General features: G+C 35.6%; 1 protein-coding gene across 1 annotated transcript; it reads right to left on the bottom strand.

The window, feature by feature from the left end:
* Positions 1-11606: 11606 nt before the first annotated feature.
* Positions 11607-12983, bottom strand: LOC100804263 (uncharacterized). Its single transcript, XM_014779259.1, has 2 exons — positions 12886-12983; positions 11607-12783 (listed from the first exon to the last, which is right to left on the bottom strand). The coding sequence occupies exons 1-2, from the start codon at positions 12981-12983 to the stop codon at positions 11607-11609; spliced, it is 1275 nt and encodes a 424-aa protein (XP_014634745.1).
* Positions 12984-24022: the final 11039 nt, after the last annotated feature.

Here is a 24022-nt window from a genome sequence, read left to right as displayed (position 1 = left end):
CCCCTTTCAAAATCAAAAGACCGTTTAAATGGTTCAACACCTTAAATGACCTTTTGTTCAATAAAAAACATATTTTGCAAAAAAGACAAAAACAACTTAACCAAACACTTTGTTCCGAAAGAACTACGTAGGTCTGATTTCCTCATCGCAAATTGAGGAATACGTAGGAGCAAAGGGAAACACCCTTGTCGACCACAAAAAGAGAAAAATATAAAAAGGGTATAAAGGATATAAGGACATAAAAAGGGAACATAAAAAATCAAAGTCATGTTTGCACATTCGATTAAAGGCTGCCGTCCCTTGGGGCGGACGTGTGGGGTGCTAATACCTTCCCCGTGCGTAAATACAACTCCCGAACCTTTCACTTAAAAGTTCGTAGATCGCGTCTTTTCCGGTTTTTCCGACGTTTTCCTCAAATAAACGTTGGTGGCGACTCCGCGCGTATTCCTTTCGTGGAACACGCATCCCGCGAGTCACGCGTCGCCCTCCCGCCGAAGGGTAGGTTGCGACAGATATGTATCTATTATTATTATTATAAGACAAATACAGAAATATCAACACTAACAATGGGCCTAAAAAGAGGGCCAAAGATGGTTCGTATCAAAATGTTTTTCACTTTTCATTCAACAATTAAATAATTCATTCATTAACCCTTGAGTTCATAATGATACTAGCATGCAGTATTTTAATTGCAGCCTTATCCTAATCTTTAGTTTGTCGAAATTGATGAACTCTTAATATAAGTAATGCGTTTTTTTTTATTATAGTTATATAATAAGGAACTTTATTCATATAAGAAGTTAGTGTATACTCTACAACTTTAAAATCATTTTTTTTATCAAAACAAACATATATAAATAGTAGAATTAAAAACAACTCTAGAGTCGTTGGCGTTAAAAAATAGCATTGCACAATTTTAGAATAATTGGAAATTTACAAATTAACATTATTAAATAAAAAAATAACTTCACAAAAGTCAGTAAATTTTTTATGATTTAACTAAAAATAAATAAACAAAAGTAAAAATCATAAAATTTCTTACAACGCGTTAAAGTTGTGGTACCACTTACACTTAAAGTTGTCCCATTTTGATCAAAAGACCCATTAAAACCACCACATGGTGTGTTCCACCCAACACGCCAACATTAGTGACATAGTACAACTTTAGACAACAAGTACATGGATAGTTTATTGCCATAAACGTGCTTTTAATGCAAAATAAAACATTTTTTGTAGTTAAGATTTCACGTAGTTTGCTTTTTATTCTTACTATAGTCATAGACCCGAGAGACTGAGACTAAGAGGTGCAGAGGCAAGAAAGAAATTTGATTACAATGGCGGGGAGTTCTTCATCAGCTGCTGTGTCTCCTCCTCTAACTAGCATGATGTGTTCCTCAACTTCAGAGGGGAAGATACCCGTGACAACTTCATTAGTCACATTTATGAAGAACTACAGAGGAAAAAGATTGAAACATATATAGATTACAGACTAGCCAGAGGCGAAGAGATTTCACCTGCTCTCCACAGAGCAATAGAAAAATCTACGATTTATGTTGTCATTTTCTCCCAGAACTATGCATCTTCCACATGGTGTTTGGAAGAACTCACAAAGATACTCGATTGCAAGAACAGATATGGAAGGGATGTGATCCCAGTTTTCTATAAGGTGGATCCATCAATTGTTAGGCATCAGAGAGAGACATATGCAGAAGCATTGGTTAAGCATGAACATCGATTTAAAGACAACCTCGGCAAAGTGCATGCATGGAAGGCTGCTCTAAAAGAAGCAGCTGGGCTCGTGGGCTGGCATTCACAAGTAACCAGGTCTTTCATAATTACATGCTCTTTTGAGATTTTTTCGACTTCTTTTAATTTACTTAGATGCTAAAATTGTATTGATTGTAATAATTCATGGTCATAACATTTTGAAATTTTGTAACGCTCATCAGTTTTGAAAGCCAAATTGAATGGCTGTTAATGGATGATAATGACCAATAATGAATTGTAACAACCAATAATGAGTGGTAATGGCTAGTAAATGCATTCTTGATGGTAGAATGCCTATATAAGCACATAAATTTGGTCCCTGAGCTCATCCCTTCGAATTCAGTCTTATACACCATCTAGAGACTGGAAGAGAGAGAGAGCTTGGAAGAACCAAAACAAGAAACTCTTCATAGCAATGGCTGGAGGTATGTTTTGATCTGTAATTTCCGCATTTTGTTAATGACCTGTGTTTCTTTGTAGTTTGTAATATCACAGGTTAAAAGAGATTTGTTCTAACATTTGGTATCAGAGCAAGAATTGCCTCTGCCTTGTCCATTTTCGTTTTTCGGTATTTTCCGATTTGATTTTGTTTATGGTATGAAGGGCCTTGTTTCTTAAAAAATAAAATTAGAAATATGTATTTCGTTTGATTTCCTTAATTTTGGCTTTTGAATCGTGAAAAATGGTGTCCAAATGAATGAAAAACGAACGGGTCTGCGTATGGGTCGGGTTTGACCCGCTAAAGGTTGAAGATGATGAACAGTGTTTTAAAAAAAAAAAAAAAAAAAGACAAAAACTCCTACGTTTTGTGCTAGCTGGGTGTCGAACCCTTGACTCCGAGAACACTAAAGTATGTGCAGACCACTAAACCAGTAAAGCTTTTTTGATATATAGTCGTTTTTAATACGTTATATACACATTCTGCTTTACAGTTTTTGGAATTTTGATTTAATTTATGCATGAATATATTCTAGAACATTTTATTCTATGCATATATATATGAAATAAAATGCAAAATATTATATTTCAATTATAAAATTATATGAGAATCTTATTCATAATTATATTGTATCTTGATTTTGAAATGCAAAATACTATTTATTCTCATATAATAAATTTTTATGTCTAAGTGATCTTTATGATTTTGATTAATTATGGATTAGCCACAGCATCTATATTTGATTAAAATTATATATTAAGTTGGTTAAAGATCATATAAGGAATTAGACATAATATTGTAATTAATTATACTTATATAATGAATTTTATCTCACAAGAATTTTTATTATATCTGTATAATTAATTGGGATAAAATGACGTATTATTTTTCATGATTTACCCACAGTCATCATGATGTATGTATAATTTGTCGATTTTATCATAAAGTAAAAATTTACGATAGCAATTAAATTATTTTCATATTGTACCCGTATAGCATGAATATTGAGCAAGTAATTTGATTATTCTATCATAAGGTTTAATTGTTTCTTATTGAATTAAAAATTTAGCCCACAGGCAATTTTTATGTCACAAGATTCAATTTTATGGTATGTTTACATTGGTAAAAGATACAATTAAGATTAGTATGCCTTAAATTTTGACATAAGCCTTTGAATTTTGCAGCTTCTCAAACTATTAGTTTTTCGAATATTCAATGTGATGTTCCCGAACTCAAAGGAGATAACTATAAGATATGGAAGGAGAGAATTCTTTTACAATTGGGGTGGATGGACATTGATTATGCTATAAGGAAAGACGAACCACCTGCAATCACAAATGAAAGTAGCCCAGCTGACGTTGCGCTATATGAGCGGTGGGAGCGATCCAACCGGCTCAGCGTGATGTTCATTAAGACTAAAATCTCGGCTGGGATACGTGGTTCTGTTGACCAGCATGAAAAGGTCCGAGACTTGCTTAAGGCCATTGATGACCAGTTCATCACTTCAGATAAGACTTTAGCAAGCACCTTGATCATGAAGTTTTCTTCTCTTCGGCTCACCAATGTGAAAGGTGTGCGTGAGTACATCATGAAAATGCGAGATATTTCAGCTCAACTTAAGAAACTAGAGGTTGATATGTCTGAGTCCTTCCTAGTGCATTTCATTTTGAACACCCTTCCGCATGAATATGGGCCATTTAAGATTTCCTACAACACACATAAAGATAAATGGTCTATCAATGAATTAATGACCATGTGTGTTCAGGAAGAAGAAAGGCTTGTAATGGAGATGGGTGAGAGTGCACTGCTGACTACTGCTTATGGGAAGAACAAAACAATTAAGTCTCAAGCTTATCAGAAGGGGAATGGTAAAATACCACCTCAAGCTGATATTAAGAAGGTGGCAAAGTGTTTCTTTTGCAAGAAGAAGGGACACATGAAAAAGAATTGCCCCGGGTTCCAGAAATGGCTTGAGAAGAAAGGTAAATCAATCTCATTAGTATGTTATGAATCTAATATGGTTAGTGTTAATATTAACACCTGGTGGATTGATTCTGGATCTACTATTCATATTGCAAATTCTTTACAGGGTATGCAAAACCTAAGGAAACCAGTGGGAAGTGAGCAAAGCATTTTATCAGGCAATAAGCTAGGCTCACATGTGGAGGCCATTGGAACTTGCATTTTGACTTTAAGTAGTGGCTTTATTTTAAAATTAGAAAGGACTTTTTATGTACCAAGTTTTTCCCGAAACTTGATTTCTATTTCAAGGCTTGTACCGTTTGGATATTCCTTTAATTTCAAAGACACATCATTTGAGTTATTTTATAATTCTGAATGTGTTGGGAATGGTATATTGTCTGATGGTCTTTATCTTCTTGGTTTACAAAATAATGCCACTTATAGTTCTATGCATGTTCAAACTGGTATTAAAAGGTGTAATATTAATGAGAATTCCCCTATGTTATGGCACCGGAGATTAGGACATATCTCCATTGAGAGGATTAAAAGGTTAGTGAAAGATGGGGTACTCAATACTCTAGATTTTGCTGACTTTAAGACTTGTGTGGACTGCATTAAGGGTAAGCAGACCAACATGTCTAAGAAAGGTGCTAATAGGAGTTCAAGCATATTAGAAATAATTCATACTGATATTTGTTGTCCAGATATGGATGCACATGGTCAAAAATATTTTATCACCTTTATAGATGATTATTCACGATATATGAATGTTTATTTGCTTCATAACAAATACGAAGCATTGGATGCCTTCAAAGTCTTTAAGGCTGAAGTTGAGAACCAATGTGGCAAGCAAATAAAAATAGTGAGATCAGATAGAGGTGGAGAATACTATGGCAGGTATATTGAGAATGGACAAGCACCTGGTCCCTTTGCAAAGTTCCTTCAAGAACATGGGATTGTTGCCCAATACACTATGCCTGGTTCTCCGAATCAGAATGGTGTGGCAGAAAGAAGGAACCGAACATTATTGGACATGGTGCGGAGTATGCTTAGCAACTCCAATCTTCCTAAATCCTTGTGGGCTGAAGCACTAAAGACGGCAGCGTATATATTAAATCGTGTTCCAACCAAGGCTGTCCCAAAGACACCTTTTGAGTTATTTAAAGGTTGGAAACCGAGTTTGAAACATATGCGCGTTTGGGGTTGTCCGTCTGAGGTGAGAATATATAACCCACAAGAGAAGAAACTTGACCCGAGGACCATTAGTGGGTATTTCATTGGATATGCCGAAAGGTCTAAAGGTTATAGGTTTTATTGTCCACATCATATTACTAGGATTGTGGAATCAAGAAATGCCAAATTTATTGAAAATGATTTGATCAGTGGGAGTGATCAATTGAGGGACTTAGGTTCTGAAATTGATTATATAGAATCTCAACCTTCCACGTCAAATGAAAGATTGGTTGTAATTCATACCCTTCAAGTTCAAAGGGATGATGAACAACACATGATTGGCATTCCACAAACTGTTGTTGATAATCCAGTAGATCAAGTTGATCATCAAATTCATGAAAATGATGAACAACCAGTTGAACAACATGATCCCCAAGAAAATGTTGATGCAACATTAAGGAGGTCTACTAGAGTAAGAAAATCAGCTATTCCTAGTGATTATATTGTATATTTGCAAGAATCTGACTATAATATTGGAGCTGAAAATGATCCTGAAACTTTTGATCAAGCCATGAGTTGTAAAGAGTCAAATTTATGGTATGATGCCATGAAGGATGAGATGAGTTCCATGCAGAGTAACAAAGTTTGGAACCTTGTAGAGTTGCCTAATGGGGCGAAGGCCATTGGATGTAAATGGGTCTTTAAGACCAAAAATGATTCATTAGGCAACATTGAGAGATACAAGGCAAGACTTGTTGCTAAGGGATTTACTCAAAAGGAAGGAATAGATTACAAAGAGACTTTTTCTCCAGTATCTAAGAAAGATTCTCTTCGTATAATCTTGGCATTAGTTGCTCATTTTGACCTTGAGTTGCAACAAATGGATGTGAAAACAACTTTTCTTAATGGTGATTTAGAGGAGGAGGTTTATATGAAACAACCTGAAGGTTTCTCCTCTAATAGTGGTGAGCATTTGGTTTGCAAGCTTAATAAATCTATATATGGTTTAAAACAAGCTTCCCGTCAGTGGTACCTTAAGTTTCATGGGATAATTTCTTCATTTGGTTTTAATGAAAACCCCATGGATCAATGCATATACCACAAGGTTAGTGGGAGTAAAATATGCTTTCTTGTTTTATATGTAGATGATATTTTACTTGCAGCCAATGATCGGGGTTTGCTACATGAGGTGAAACAATTTCTCTCTAAGAATTTTGACATGAAGGATATGGGTGATGCATCTTATGTCATCGGCATTAAGATTCATAGAGATAGATCTCGAGGTATTTTGGGTCTATCACAGGAAACCTATATTAACAAAATTCTAGAGAGATTTCGGATGAAAGATTGTTCACCAAGTGTTGCTCCCATTGTGAAGGGTGATAGGTTTAATTTGAACCAATGTCCAAAGAATGACTTTGAGAGGGAACAAATGAAAAACATTCCTTATGCTTCAGTTGTTGGAAGCCTCATGTATGCTCAAGTATGCACAAGGCCTGACATTGCTTTTGCAGTTGGAATGTTAGGAAGATATCAGAGTAATCCAGGTATTGACCACTGGAGAGCTGCTAAGAAAGTGTTGAGGTACCTTCAAGGGACCAAAGATTACATGCTTATGTATAGACAGACAGACAATCTAGATGTGATTGGTTATTCAGACTCAGACTTTGCTGGTTGTGTTGACTCTCGTAGATCAACATCTGGGTACATTTTCATGATGGCTGGTGGAGCTATTTCAGGGAGGAGTGTTAAGCAGTCTTTGACTGCTACTTCTACCATGGAAGCTGAGTTTGTCTCTTGTTTTGAGGCTACATCACATGGTGTATGACTTAAAAGTTTCATTTCTGGGCTGAAGATAATTGATACTATTTCAAGGCCTTTAAGAATTTTTTGCGATAACTCAGCTGCTGTCTTTATGGCTAAGAATAACAAAAGTGGAAGTCGAAGTAAGCACATCGACATTAAGTACTTAGCCATTAGAGAAAGAGTAAAAGACAAGAAAGTGGTCATTGAGCATATAAGCACTGAGTTGATGATCGCTGATCCTTTAACTAAAGGCATGCCACCATTTAAATTTAAGGATCATGTAGAAAGAATGGGACTTGGTTCCAATTTATGATTGTATACATATATGTAAAAATTGAAACTTTTATATTATGATATTTTCTCATATTTTGGTGCACATTGATTTATTTGAGAAAAATTATATTTTGGACCAAGAATAAACATTGGGTTTATTCATGAAGTTTTATTACCACTTTAAGTATACTGCTTGGGAAATTGAGTATATTGTAATACATAGATGATATTACTCGTTATAAGAGGAACTATCACTATGATTCATATATTCATTTCTTAAGAAGATTGAGCATTAAGTCAAAATGTTTGGACCAAGTGGGAGAATGTAATAATTCATGGTCATAACATTTTGAAATTTTGTAACGCTCATCAGTTTTGAAAGCCAAATTGAATGGCTGTTAATGGATGATAATGGCCAATAATGAATTGTAACAGCCAATAATGAGTGGTAATGGCTGGTAAATGCATTCTTGATGGTAGAATGCCTATATAAGCACACGAATTTGGTCCCTGAGCTCATCCCTTCGAATTCAGTCTTATACACCATCTAGAGAGTGGAAGAGAGAGAGCTTGGAAGAACCAAAACAAGAAACTCTTCATAGCAATGGCTGGAGGTATGTTTTGATCTGTAATTTCCGCATTTTGTTAATGACCTGTGTTTCTTTGTAGTTTGTAATATCACAGGTTAAAAGAGATTTGTTCTAACATTGATCTCTCCATTAATCAAGTAATTATCTTGTGTATTTACAAATTCAAGACCAATATTATGTAGGACTCCAATATCTGTCTCAATCCAATATATGATTTTTTTTTATTTACCTAGAAGTGTTTATGGAGAAGTTTATTGAAACAGATTCTGATACTTTATTTTATTTTATTATGAGCCAGACCAGAAGCCACAGAAGCCACACTTGTTGCAGAAGTTGTGAAAGATATTTTGAAAAAATTGAATAGTTCTTCCAGTAGTGATCATCAAGGAATTGTTGGAATTGAAAACCATGTAAGACGAATCCAGTCCTTGATGAACCTTGAGTCACCGGATATTCGGATCATAGGAATTTGGGGCTCGGAGGGAATTGGAAAGACTATAATTGCAAGGCAAATATATCACAAATTGGCGTCACATTTCGGTTCCAGCAGTCTTGTTTTAAATGTTCAAGAAGAAATAGAAAGACATGGAATAGACCATATAATAAGCGAATATACATCAGAGCTTTTAGAGAAAGACAGAAGTTTTTCAAATAAAAGACTCAAACGGACAAAGGTTCTCCTCATTCTTGATGATGTTTAATGATTCAGGTCAACTAAAAGATTTAATTGGAGGGCGTGGTGATTTTGGCCAGGGCAGTAGAATCATTTTCAAATAAAAATCCTACCCCTGCTCCCTAACACAAAACCCATCTCAATTTTCATTTTTTTAAGTTATCATTTTAAATTTGTGAAGTTATTATACACATGATTTGTTCTGTTCTCTATTCTCGTTGGGCACTGGTTATTGGCTATGAATTGCGATTTGAGGTTTACAAAAATAACACTTAATACTAATTGTTTTCTCTGGACCTGTATTCCAGGAGGAAGAAGTAAAAGGTGCAGTTGTTGTCATTAATTCTTTGATCTGCCAATATTTAGACATGTTTCTTAGCTTGTTGGTGTTGCTGATCTTCAGTTTCATTGTGTTTGTTAGCTTCTTTTGTTGACAAATTAATATTTATTTACCTTGCTAACCTCATCTAACTATATAATATTCATGTTTCAAATAAAAACTGCCCTTGTGCCGTTCTTTACAAATATAGGAGTTTAGGATAGTGATTAACTATTCAAATAAAGGACAAGTCATTTAAAATAAAGGGCAGCAAACACATGTAGAGATTATAAAGGACAAGTATTTGTTATCCTCAATTATGTTTTTAACAGAAAAATTGATTCTTAATTCAAATATACTAATTGGTATGAAGGACTTATTAGAATGTCATTCCACACTATCTCCTTTAGCGTTTTAGGTACGTCTTTCCAATTATTGTGGATAATGAGAACCTTTTCTCGTGCCACTACGCCTAGGTAGCTGTGGAACTTTTCACGCATCGGTCCCGATGCTCTCCCGGTAGCGGGATCCACATAAACTGCCGGTCTGGGCTGATCCACGGTTCTTAATGTAAATGTTCTCAACCGTGTCGTTGTTCTACTCCTCTTGGAAGTGGCCTCTGATTGACCATCAGACTGCGGAGGAGACGTCGGATCTGTGACCATGATCCTGTAAATAAAATACACAATTAATATTAATGATTAGATTTACACATTAAACAAAGCAAAGACGTAATAGTAAAATAATCATTATATTTACACATTAAACAAAGCATTACTTTCGCACTCAGCCTGTAGGAATGTTTTCCCATAGACCTTCATCATGATCTACACGATTTGCATGTCCATCATCCACTTCATCAGCTTCATTCATTGAAGGCAATTGTTTTGAAAAACTAGACATTTGACCAATGTCAAGGGTTGACTCATCATTATGGTAATTCATTCCACTTGGTCTTCCTTGCAGAACCACACACAAACTTGAATTACATGGATCTTGTACATAGAAAACTTGTCTGGCTTGTTCTGCCATAATGAAAGGTTCCTCCATATATGCCACCTTACTAAGGTCTACCAAAGTAAATCCCAATGGATCTTGAAACACACTCGTTGTCCCGTTGACCCACTGACACTTAAAAACAGGCACTCTAAATGCTGTATAATCAACCTCCCAAATTTCTTGAATGACACCAAAGTAAGACATAGATGCTTGAATGGGGTTGTTGTTCGATGTACTGCAAAAGTGATCCGAATCAGCATCAACACATACCCCACTATTTTGTACGGAACTTTTATCATCTTGGGACTTTGTGTAGAATGAATAATTGTTAATGTCATACCCCTTCCATGTAGGGACATTCAAATTTGGGCCAATGGCTAACAATGTCAGTCTTTTGGAAACACTTTTATCAGCAAGTATTGTTTGTCTAAACCAATTTATGAAAGTTTTGTTGTGCTCTTGAAATACCCTCATCATGTTCATTTTGGGGTGAGTATCTCTAACATGTTTTTTGTGAGCCTCTATGTACGGTAACACCTCTATTGTGTTGTTTAATATATACAAATGTGCTTGTGACACGTCATGTCTAGTCATTGTCACAACATTGTATCCACGAGTACCCTTGCTTGCTTTTGGTTGGTCATGCCGGGATGCAGGAACACCAGCAGGTTTCAATGAGTCAATGTACTATGAGGCAAATTCAATGCATTCTTCAGCAATGTATCTTTCCACTATTGAGGCCTCTGGTCGATGTCAATTCTTCGTATAACCCTTTAAGACCTTCATGTACCGCTCAACTAGATACATCCATCTAAAAAACACAGGACCACAAGACCTTATTTCCCTTACCAGATGAATAACTAAGTGTACCATAATGTCAAAAAATGAAGGAGGGAAAAACATCTCCATTTGACAAAGGACAACGGCAACCTCATCTTCCAAAGTATCCAACTGTTTAGGGTTAATCACCTTCGCACATATAGCATTAAAAATGAAACACAAGCGACTGATTGCAACACGGACCTTCTCAGGCAATGTTCCGCGGATTGCAACAGGCAAAAGTTGTTGCATTAACACATGAAAATCATGCGATTTCAAGCCAACCAACTTAAGCTCATTCACAGAAACAAGACTTTTGATGTTTGAAGAGTAGCCTTGTGGGACTTTCATAGTACGCAAGCATTCACAAAAACTTCTCCTTTCAGCTGTTGACATTGTGTAACAGGCTGGGGGCAGATATGTCCTGGTACCTTTTGAGATAGGATGCAACACCTGACGTATACCCATGTCAACCAAGTCTTGACGACACTTGAAACCATCCTTTGTCTTACCTTTAATGTTTAGGAGGGTCCCAATTAAAGAATCACAAAAAAATTTCTCCACATGCATGACATCTATACAATGCCTAACATGATGATCAGACCAGTACGGAAGATAAAAGAAAATAGACTTCTTTTTCCACATGTTTGAAGTGGATGATGGTTTTTTTTGGGACTTGCCGAACATATTTACGACATCCTTGACCCGCTGATATACTTCATCGCCAGTTAATGGATTTGGCGCGGTTTCATGTTCTTGACTTCCATCGAATGCCTTCTTCAATCGTCAATACGGATGATACTGTTTGAGAAATCTTCGATGCCTAGTATAGACAGTCTTCTTTCCATGTTTAAGTTGGCGGAAACTTTTATTCTGCTCACATATAGGACATGCGTGATGTCCTTTGACACTATATCCACTTAAATTTCCGTAGGCTGGAAAGTCATTTATGGTACAAAAAACCATTGCACGCAACTTGAAAGCATGCTGCAAATTTGCGTCCCATACATCAACCCCTTCATCCCACAATTTCTGCAAATCGTCAATTAAAGGTCTTAGATATACGTCAATATCATTACCTGGTTGTCTTGGACCAGCTATCATCATACTCAGCATAACATACTTTCGCTTCATGCACAACCACGAAGGGAGATTATAAATTAATAGCAAAACGGGCCACGAGCTATGGTTAGTAGTTAAGGTTCCAAATGGGTTCATTCCATCCGTTGCAAGACCAAGCCTTAAATTTCTAGGCTCGGCCCCAAATTCAGGATACAGACGATCAATTGCCTTCCATTGCGGGCTATCTGCAGGATGTCGCAGCAATCCATATGATTTTCTGGTATTTGCATGCCATATAAGGTTTTTTGCATCTTCCCCATTAGCAAACAACCACTTAAACCTTGGTATTATTGGGAGATACCAACACACCTTTGCTGGACGGCGGTTGGCGGCAGATACTAGTACAATAGAATCTCCGTTGGTCGGTCTGTACCTTGAAACCCCGCACACAGGGCAATAATCTAGTTCAGCAAATTCATCTCTGTACAAAATGCAGTCATTACAACATGCATGAATTTTTTCGTACTGTATCCCAACTGGACATAAAATCTTCTTTGCTTCGTAGTGATTCTTTGGCAAGATTTTATCAGCAGGAAGAATGTTTTTCAACAACATCAACAACTCACTAAAACTCTTGTCGCTCCACCCAAATCGAGCCTTCAAGTTAACCAGAGCTAACACAGCAGATAACTTTGTGAAAGATGTGCAGGCGGAATACAAAGGCATTTTTGAATCAACTTCTATGTTGTCATACAACGCTGCATGTGCCTCTTGAAACCCCTCTTGCCCAAGATCGCGAATCATTTCTTCTATAGGATTTCCACTGTCTGCAGTAACATCGTCAGACTGTGACATGTCAGCTGTATCGAGGGATTCCCCATGCCATATCCACTTTGTGTAGCTACGAATTATTCCCTCACAAATAAGATGAGTTATTATGTCATCAATTGTTTGGCGCCTCCCATTTCCACACTTCACACATGGGCAAAATTTTTTTCCTCACATAGGTTGCGCTTTACTTTGAGCAAACTGCAAAAACTCTTCAACACCATTCTCGTACTCTTCAGTTATACGTGATGCGTTCATCCAACTTCGATCCATGTTACACCTTCTACGTGAAAAGTTAGTGGCTTAGGGGTTACTTGACATGCATGACAAGCATAGAGCACCAATTGCAGTAGAAAACACAGCAGCACTGCACCTTTTGTACAAAACACAGTAGCAATTGCAGTTAGTTGGACCAACAATGCTAACACGTTAAATTGTGCATGGCTGTTTCAAGGGATTTGGCATTTTTCAGTTTATTGGCCTCTATTCTACAGCTAAGGTCAACGATGGTCAAATTTGGAGGTTGTCAAACTCATGAAAGACAACATAAAGGGTTCTTTTAGCAATGCTTATAAGAAAAAGTCAACAGAAACTGCACAAACGACAACATTGAAATTTAATGACGAAAGTGGTGCAATTCAAATTCAGCTTCATTTTTCAAACATTTATAAAATATGAAATCAGCTGAAATTGGGAAAAATAATCTGTCTCAAACACAATTTTTGTAGTTGCATAATTTTGTGGTCTTTTATGACTTTTAAACCATTTGTCTGTACAGTCGTTGTGTTGCAGAGAAGACTTGGTAAATAACAGGAAAGTTAAAGTGACCAAGGTCTCCATGATGTCGAAGACGATTCTGAGGACGAACATGAAAATGACTTGCAGGTTCTAGTAGATGCTAAAGTTGTTGTTGAGAAGTCTGCTCAACCCTCAACCCTCATTTACCCTGTCCATATGCAACTAACCAAGAATAATTTGTGATTGCCAAAATGACTGATTATTTGTTCAGGAAATTCTTTACTATAGAATTTTATATTCGTCTGACCTTTAATTGCAGGTCTGGACAAGAAAGAAGATGATCAAAGTGGTGCAGTGGTAAAGGAGAATGTTCATTGGAAAAGCAAAAGTGCAATAAAACAGAAAAAGAAGGATAACTCTTCAAAGGACCAGAAAGAATCACAAGACCAGTCTGATAGCATCAATGTTGGAAGTAGGACTTTTGAAACTGCTGGCATAGAGAAGGCAGAGGATGTGTCTGCCATTGATGTTAAAGTGAAGCTTAAGAAAGTCACTTCTATGAAGAAGAAAGGAGATGGATGCTGCTGCATGAGCAGCTGTGAATGAGGCTGCAGCCAAGAAAAAAGAGAAGACATAATCAGCAACGACAGTATCGTGGATAATTCAATAGAATTAGTTCTTAAGTTTAGTTGGACTAGATAGTATATGTTGTTGAAATTTTGGAATGTCTACTTTCCCTTTCCATATCGTGATTTTGTCCCTTTTCGTTGATATGGTTAAATAAAATTCTAAATAGTTGCATTTTTTATCAGAATAAAAATGGCCTTCAACTGGTATCTCAGCATATGTACTCTCAATTAAAGCCTCAGGTCTCTGTTGATGCTCAGGCAGGCACTGCTTGGGGTCTATTGGGTCGCAACCAGAATGGCTTGAGTGGTGGTGTGGCAACAAGTGTTGATATTGATGATTTGGGTAGATTTTCACCTCTTCCATAATATGGCATACATTTTTAATGGCTCCATCATTATCTAAACCAATGATATTATCAGTGAATATAAAGGTTGACTAGATTTCCTATTGTTAACCTTGAAATATCTATCTTAGAAAAGGAAACTTGTGGTATGCAGATTGGTGAGATCTCACATCAACTGTATATATGGTCAAAGTAAAGCTTACATAGGCTTGGACAATCCTCACCTCATGAGCTAGTTTTTGGGATTAAGTCAGGGCTAACTCAAATTCAACATGGTATTAGAGCTTAGGTGTTGTAATATAAAATTCTACTTGGCCTCATAGTTTTCCTAGTGCAATATAAAAAAAATAGTTCTACAATCTCTACACTCTAGATGTCGAATCCTAGGCGTGACCTGTTTGTGTTGAGATATTGCTATGAAGGCTTAGACAATTCTCACTTCATGAGCCAGTTTTTAGGGTTTATTAGGCCCTGACCAAATTCTGAACAGGTATTATTGGGGTACTTGAATGAACCTTTCTGCATGACATGTAGCTGTCCCTGGGACGGTGGTTGATATGTGCATTTAGCTGTCCTCAGTCATAGACTATAAAGTAGCAAATTTTATCTTGTCTTCTGCAATGTTGCCAATTGCCAGCATATAATGGTTCATAATGCTGCTCTAACATTAGTAGATAATTGTAGTGTATAATTGGCTCTAGGTTTCTAATTGGCTTAGGTAGAAGTTTTTATGAAGTCTTACATGCAGGCTTAGATAATTTTTATGTAGGGTTTGTTAGCCCACTTCCTATTATTCATAATTTTTGTTGGCTATTGGAGCAATCCATTTGATCTGTTCGAATCATTGTTTGAGGGCAATTATCGTGGCACAGGTTCCAAAGGTTCTTGGAATGGAGCAAATGATGCTGAACATGAGTATTATAGTCTTGTTTTCAACTTTAAAGAAGCAGTTTTTCGCATAGAAAAATAGATAGATACGCCGATTAGATAGTTGTGGAACTTGCAATGGTTCAAGGGCTAAACTAGGGACTACACCATCCAGATGTAGCACTTGTGGAGGTCAAGGCCGGGTTTTCTCATCAACCAGAACTCCATTAGCCATCTTCCAGCGGTCAATGACATGCTCTGCATGCAATGGGACATGAGAAATTTGAACACCTTGCAATACATGTTCTGGGGAAGGTCAGGTAAGGAAATAAAAAGGCAGAGATGAAGAGATTTATTGTTGAATATTTCAGTACACCTAGTACTGAATTTTATATATAATATATTTGATTTTTGCCGTGCAAAAAAAAAAAAAACAACAAAGGAAGGGTAAATGCTGAGACCTCTTCCAAGAGGTGCATCATACATGTACTTAAGTTATGGGGTGTAGCTGGTCCATAATACCATCCTCTAATTTCATCTTTTGAACCACAATTGTGTTTAAACTATACTTGTACCTATAGTACCTTTGGTACTCTGGTAATTGTATGATATTGGCACAAAAAGACATAATAAACATCATACTAGACAGCTCAAAAGAACAATTACACGGCATGAATATGAAGGCATTAAACGCATACATGTTTTCAGGCATCATACATGTTTGTCATTTGTGGAATTTGAAAAACATATTTTAAACTATTACTAGAAACAATAAACACACCTACAAATAATTAAAGGAGTTCTTCCCAATGTGATTCTTTGGTGCCTGATTCAGCCTGAAAAATAATAACACTTTCGTCAATCAACCGCATCTATGACAAACATTTGTCTAATATGTAGAAAATAATTTGTGGCAATGAACTTCATATTATAAAGAATTAAATTGCAAGGCATTTACTAAAGAAAGCAGTGAAGACAGAGTTCCAACAGTATTCAACCCCAGCTTAAGAAAAGTGACCAGAGGCCTATCAACTTTAGCTTTAACCAAGGTTCGATCTCTGAGTTTGAAAGCATGGAAGAAGGTCTTCACTACATCATATTCTTTCTAGCTATATAAAGCTCAAATCATCATTGCAAGACAGGAATATATAATTAAGAAATGGGTAAAAAAAAATTAGTGTAAATTATTCATGGAAATGTTCCAATATGATCTCATTTGTATTGTAGAAATTATTGTCCTAGCATTTGGATGGAATCTCTATGTCCTTGCCCTGTTTCATTTTACATGTACTGAGATTTTGCTTTCTTTTATTGAATCTGATATCACAACGTCATATATTGGCATCTACAAATTACAGCTAGCTAGTCTTTGCTAAAATAACACTCACTCATTATGCTACATTTGGATTCTTCCTGTTTGAGGCAACCTAGGTTCTGTTGAAGGTACATTTTGTTACACTACTTTAGCTAATAGCATTATACTAACATTGTCCTATAGAGATCTATGAATCTATGTTATACTATTCATCCTTGTGAGATTAAAAGTGCAATTAAACTTAAATTGTAATAATATATGTTTTTCTCATCTAACAAAATATCAAATTTTATCTAAAGATAAATTAAAACAAAAAAATACTGGAAACTATTGAATGAAGATAAGAATGAGGGTTGCATGGTTAGCACGGTGGGGTGTAATGCTGGTGTGACGTACAAAATTCTGAGGTGCTTTGCAGAGGCCTCTGGCCTCAAGATAAACTATTCTAAAAGTCACTTTGGTTGTTTGGGTAAATTTGTAAGTTGGTGCAGGGATGCAGCCCAATTCCTCAACTGCAGTACTATGGATTTTCCATTTGTTTACCTTGGAATTCCAATAGGGGTGTCCTCTAAGAGTTGGATCGTGTGGCAGCCTATTATAAGGAAGTTTGAAGTCAAACTTGCAAAATGGAAGCAAAGAAGCTTATCTATGGGGGGCAGAATCACTCTCATCAATTCAGTCCTATCAGCCTTACCTATCTACCTTCTATCCTTCTTTAGGATCCCTAAAAAAGTGGTGTACAAAATTGTTTCCATCCAGAGAAATTTCCTTTGGGGAGGTCACCAAGAGGCCAGCAAGATTCCTTGGGTGAGGTGGGACACAATTTGTCTTCCTAAGAACAAAGGGGGTCTAGGGATTAAAGACTTAATTATGCATTAATGAGGCTTTACTTGACAAATGGGGGTGGCAGCTGGCTAATAACCATAATCAACCTTGGTCTAGAATTTTACTTTCTAAGTATGGTGGGTGGAAGGAGCTGATTTCTGGTGGAAGGAGGAATTTCACTTCCCAATGGTGGCAGGATTTGAAGATCATCTTTTAGCAGCAACACAATAACTGCTTTATTGATAACCTAAAATGGAGGGTGGGAAGGGGGTCCAACATCAGTTTCTGGAAGGATAAATGGCTGGGGGACAACTGCAACCTCGAAGGAAAATATCCCCATCTATATTTAATAAGTAAACAACAGAATTATTCAATCAATTCTATAGGAGACTTTGTGGAGGACAAATGGGAATGGAAGTTATCATGGAGAAGGGATTTTTTTTATCACGAAATTGAAATGGCAGCTGATTTCGTAGCTGAGATTGATTCTGGTCACATACACCAATCCAGCAGGGATTTCCTTTGGTGGAAGCTTGACCCCATCTTTGACATCATGTTTGGAGTCTATTGAGTATGAAGACATCATGTTTGACATGTGAAAGTTTTATACTTATACCTATAAGTTTCATAAAATTACATTTAAGATGTCAAACTCAACATACTATTAAATTAATTATGCAAATCGTCTAAAATTATGGTGTTAATTTGACTCCTCAACTAATATATATTGTATATTCTTCGATCTTTCTAAACAGGTTTTAGAAAATCAAGGGTGCTAGAGTCTTTAAAGAATATTAAAGTTTTGAAAATCTTTACTAGTGTCATATATGGATGCATGTCCAACAAGGACAAACCTTAGGGTTCGACAAGTGGAGTTAAACGACTCAAGATGCCCATTATGTAATAGCTCGGAGGAAGACGCAACACATGTATTTTTCCACTGCACAAAAACATTACCTCTGTGGTGGGAAACTCAGTCATGGGTAAACTCCTTGGGTGCATTCCCACATAATCCCAAAGATCACTTTTTGCAACATGACAACAGGTCTGTTGAAGGAGTAAGAGCTAGAAGGTGGAAGAGTTGGTGGGTAGCGCTCACATGGGTCATTTGGAAGCATCGTAATGGGGCAGTATTTCATAACCAATCTTTTGATGGAAGCAAGGTCATGGATGATGCCATTTTTCTATTTTGGTCATGGCTCAAGTTTATGGAGAAGGGATTCACAGTGCCATTTAGCTCCTAGTCTTCACAGCTCAAAGCAGCTTTCTAATTCTAGGGAGGGACAATATGTGTAATAGGTTCAATTATCTGTGCAGGGCATGTATTTTTCTCCTATGTTTTCAGACAGATTCTTAGTGTTCTGAATCTGCTGTATTCATAGCATCTACATGTACTATAGTACCTCTGGTACTCATTTATATATATATACTTATTTTTGCTGAGCAAAAAAAAATGGACTTCTAAATCTTCTTTTCCCTAAGATCTGCAGTCCATACGAAAAAATTAAGTGTGTTTGTAAAAAAATTAAAAGTAGACATTGATCATGAAATTTGTGGGGAAAAGACTTAGCATGAACTTCTAAAAGCTGATCATCTCAAGAAATAATGTAACCCCAAGGTGAAAAGATTTTATAAACATGACGAATCATTACTTCATTGTTCAATTCTCTGAGGATAAAGATATCATGAGGGTGCACCCTCCCTCCCTCTTGGCTATCAATAAAATCTGAGTTTTTTATTTTTAATAATTTCTAAACGCACAATCAAAATTGACATGCATGCATTTAATACCAACTTACCAATCAACAAGTGAAACTAAGATACACCAACTTACCAACCAATAACAACCCATAAGAAAATTTTTTATTTTTAATAATTTCTAAACGCACAATCAAATTTAATACACAAAAAGTACCTTGTGCCAGCAATAGATTCAGAAGGTGGTTCAGTCCTTATGGTCTTCAATTTAGCCTTCTTGAGTAACTCTTCCAATTGATATAAGTTCCTCTGAAAAATGTAACAAAATTAATTCAAACCCACAGATAACTTTGTTCACTGCAGTTTCAAATTTCTGATTTATTACTCTTCTAATCATATCCCCAATCATATAACAATATTTAATTGTTTGTTGTTAAGCACATTACTAGTTATTTTCTTTAAATTTATGAAGCTACAAAGTATACGATTTTTATGATGATATGTTAAAAATAAATTCTGAGTCACTATATGAAAACAAAAAGAATGGTATCAATTGAATAATAACTACAATTAATGACTCTAATTTGTTAGGGCTAAGCTCAAACATATTTCTTTCTTCATGTAGGTGTTCAAGCTGGAACCAGATATTATTACAAATGTGGGGATAGTTCTATTCCAGCCATGAGCCAAGAGCATTTCTTTTAGACTTTTCCAAAACCTAGTCCAAATAATTATCCAACTCGAATAGCAGTTCTTGGACTCTTAGTTTCAGTTGAAGCTTAACCATAAGTCTCATACTATTCATCAAAACAAAAAACTACACAACGCAAATAAAAAAATACATTATTCAACAGTGTCATTCATGTATCAAGAAATAGTTCAGATGGGGCAAGACGAAAATTGTATCCAAGCACTTGTGCATTTTTATAATTATAATAATAACCCTTAATCAGTGTGAAGAAGAAAACTAGTACAATAACATAGATTTCTTTTGTCATTTGAATCCAGCAGGTTATGCATATCTAATAATGGAGGAAAATAATCCAAACCACAAATGCATATGTAATAAATCCAACAAACTATGCTCGAAGTGCACCAATCCAGATACGAAAAATGTGAAACCAAAACCACCAAGAACATAAACTTCCTTAGTACTCTGACTTAAGTAAACCCTTTGGCCTTCAAATCCTTTTGGCATATTCAACGATGACATTGTTAGGGAAACTCAACAAGTCGATAATCACATTTTAAAAGTCTTACTTAAGTAATTCCTTAATACTATAACACATTTATATTACCAAACAAGAACTCAAAAACTTCAACATCCTTACCTTCACACTAGCAAGGTGGCGACACCACTCCAAAGGGCACGACTTCGGCTATGGCGGTGGTGGGAACAATAGGTAGGGTTCCTTTTGCGGAGGTCAGGGAAACACAATGTGAGGGTGGGCACGACGGAGTCGTCGGCGGGATGAGTTCAGGCAACAGCGCGCTAGGTTTTTGCTATAGGTTTTTGGAGGACAGGAGATCGAGTGTTGAATCATCGCGAAACAGGAGTATATAAAGTACAAAATTAAAGACGGTGTATGCGTAACACCGTCTTTGTATCTGACTATTTCTACGACGGTGTCTATAAACACACCGTCTTAGATAAGTTCCACCAAAGGTACAAAGGCGGGGTTAAAATGAAACATCGTCGTATACGAAATGCACCGTATATAAAACATATATATTTACGTAAATGCCACCGTGTGCACTACTACGTCGGGTTATATAAGACCGACGTAGAATGTGCGTCGTAAAATAGGATATTTTTAGTAGTGACTATAACAAAATTATCACTTCCTATTTCTCTTAGGACTATGGTTGACATCCTTTGTAACTCAAGGAATTCATACATCATTTTGTTCTAGGATTCTTCTTATTTGTAGGCCATTTATGGCACGCGGGAAGAGCTCACGCAGTTGTCGCAGGATTTGAAAAAGGAATTGATCCAGATTTTGAACCAGTTCTTTCCATGACTCCTCTTAATTGAGACATAAGATCCTATGAATTAGAAATCATTTTTATTTTACTATAAATATTACATTATTATTGTACACCCCAAACACAAAGGGAACACTATTATTGTACACCCTAAACGAACAAAAAATAATAAAAGAATGACTTACATTTTGATTTAATTTTTTTAACTTATTAACTCATTAATTTGATGGTAAACTCGAAAGCCTATTGAGTTTACTTAGAATTTGTAGAGTTTGTCTTTGTAAACTCATAAGAGTTAGCAAATTATAACCATGAATATATACATCTAACAAGTGTGTAAACATTATTGTTTTCATTTTCTTTACATTTTGTTTATTTGATGTGCCTAAGAGAATCGAAAAAAAGTGTTAAGACCACAAATAAGCTAGAAATAACCAGATTCTTTTAACTCTTTACTCATGTGAAAAAGTGTTAACATTTTCTATGATATAACATACTATTCCCTTCTTTCTCTTTTATCTCTCTCATAATTATAAAAGAAATTGTATAAAAATCATTTTTCTAAAAGTTTAGGCATGTTTAAACATTAAGGTAATTAAGATATATATTTGGATTTTATCTATGGTGTTGTTATATACACACACGTTAGCATGTATATACAGTGACGTTTTCTGCTTTTGGGTGATTTGTGGAGAATGAAGATCTTGATGGTGCGTTTTATTTAAGGGGAAAGTGTGAAATGGAACAAATTAAATGACAAGACGAGCTCATATAATAAGATAGCTAGGCATAGCATGGTGACTATTTGCATAAATCTCTATCAGAGTAAATGGAAAGTGATGGCTTTGTTTGCTTAAATGAGCATAGGCAGCTAATGATTAAGGGGAAAGAAAGCAAGCCGCGGTATTAAATTACAAAACAAACAAAAGGAGTCAACTTGTGAGCCGAAGGTGGTTAATTACCAAAATAAAAATAACTAACCAAAGGTCTAGTGGACCATTAATTATGGCAACAGTAATTTTTCTGCTATTGGCAATTTTCTTAATCGACATTCAAAGCCTTTATTAGCCTCGTATTAAAAGAGAACTTTTAAAAGGTCTATTTCTCAACTTCCAAGGAACTAAACCTATATTTTTAAAAGCTTGCTAATAATATTAGTATTCATAATTTGAATTCTAATTTGAAATCCTAACAATTTCACTATGAATAACTGTACATCCTTAATTTAGTTTTCCCGGTCAGTGTTCAAAAGGTAAATGCAAAAGCAATACATTTCAAATCATATTGTTTTCTAATCTAATACTAATAGTTAACATCTTTGCATAAATACTTCAGAAATGATGCAGTTAGGATGCTACCAGTGGATTAACATTTATACCGCAAAAAAAAGTTCATGTTTTCTAATATGCATGAAAATAATATTACACTGCATAAAACAAACACTCAAACCGCAGTGCCAAATTAGACATTGAAGAATTATTCATTTAACTTAATTTTACTGAGTAATCTGACAAGACTCAATTGAACATAGCCTTATGTTGTATTCAAAATCCTAACCAGTATGCGATTCAAGAGTAGCTTTTCATATATTCTGTTCACTTCAGCATTTTCATTTTCAGCATAAAGTATATGAAGGACCAGCATAAAGTAGCAATGAAAACTCAGACGCAGAAAGTAGAATAAAGAAGAGTACGTAGTACCTGACGGCGAGATGTGATGGCACCGCTGCTGAGAGTGGGAGTGACAGTGAAAGCAAGAGAGTGAAACTGAGGACTTGAAGCGGGCGCTATGGAGAGTGAGTACGAGAGCGATAGTAGAGTGAGAGTGAGAGGGGATGGAGACACATTCAATATAGGAAAAACAACTTCCGTTTTCATGAAAATCCACATTAACATCGTAACAACATTGATTTTTCAAAAAAATAATATTAACAAATAAAAAATAACATTAATTTTTTGAAAAATTAATGTTAACAATCCTCAAATAATATTATTTTTTTAAACCGATATTAATATCATCACTTTAACATCGATTTTTAAAAAATTGAAATTAATGGACTTATGTTATTTACAAATATATCACCTTTGTTAACATCTATCGAAAATTGATATTAAAGTGAAATGTTAAAGATATTCTTTCCGGTAGTGATATTAAAAAGAATATAAGGCTTGTTGAAAAAAACACAGTGACAGCTGTCATTTAATCGCTTGCAATGGCAACCCTTGCAATTGCGCTTTTTCACTATGCATACTCCCAGAATGTAAAAGGTATTTGTGACTCAAGTTTTAGCTAAGAATAGTGCTTGGTAGAATTTAAAAAAATGCCACACCTGTTTACAAAATAGATATGATGTTCCTGGCTAGTTGTTTTTTATTTTCCAGTTGATGGTTTATTGTGAACTTAGGATAGTTTCATTTGACATTTTCATCACATATTCAGATAGATACATATTTTCTTTTAGTAATTGCTGGTGCTTCTTTTAGTATAATCATAATCATGTCATTTATATTCAAATTAATATAATGGTGGATGTCAATACATGACGAAAGGTAAAAATTCCGTCATATAAACACGCTAGTGTATTTTATGGCACTGCATGCCTTCCTTCACAAATTGCCTACAGCCACGCCATTCTGTTATGCGGCATGACAGCTATTTAACAATACTGTATCTACAAACTACGGGTTCTTTGCGGTTAACTCAAATGTAGAAAATTCCTATAAGGGTAAGGGTAAGGATGCATATGAATAAAGCAACCGGGAAAAGGACGAACAGATTAGCCGAATGAATGCTATCTATATATGCATGCATTACTGTGGTGTGGACTGACCGTTACATTTAAACTCATAATAAAATAATGGCTTAAATATGATTTCTCTCTTAAATTTTGGATCTGTCATTTTAATCTTT

This window comes from Glycine max, chromosome 1, assembly GCF_000004515.6.
Source record: "Glycine max cultivar Williams 82 chromosome 1, Glycine_max_v4.0, whole genome shotgun sequence".
NCBI classification, from domain to species: domain Eukaryota; kingdom Viridiplantae; phylum Streptophyta; class Magnoliopsida; order Fabales; family Fabaceae; genus Glycine; species Glycine max.
The sequence above is the reverse complement of the archived record's forward strand: the minus strand, read 5'-3'. Positions and strand labels throughout refer to the sequence as shown.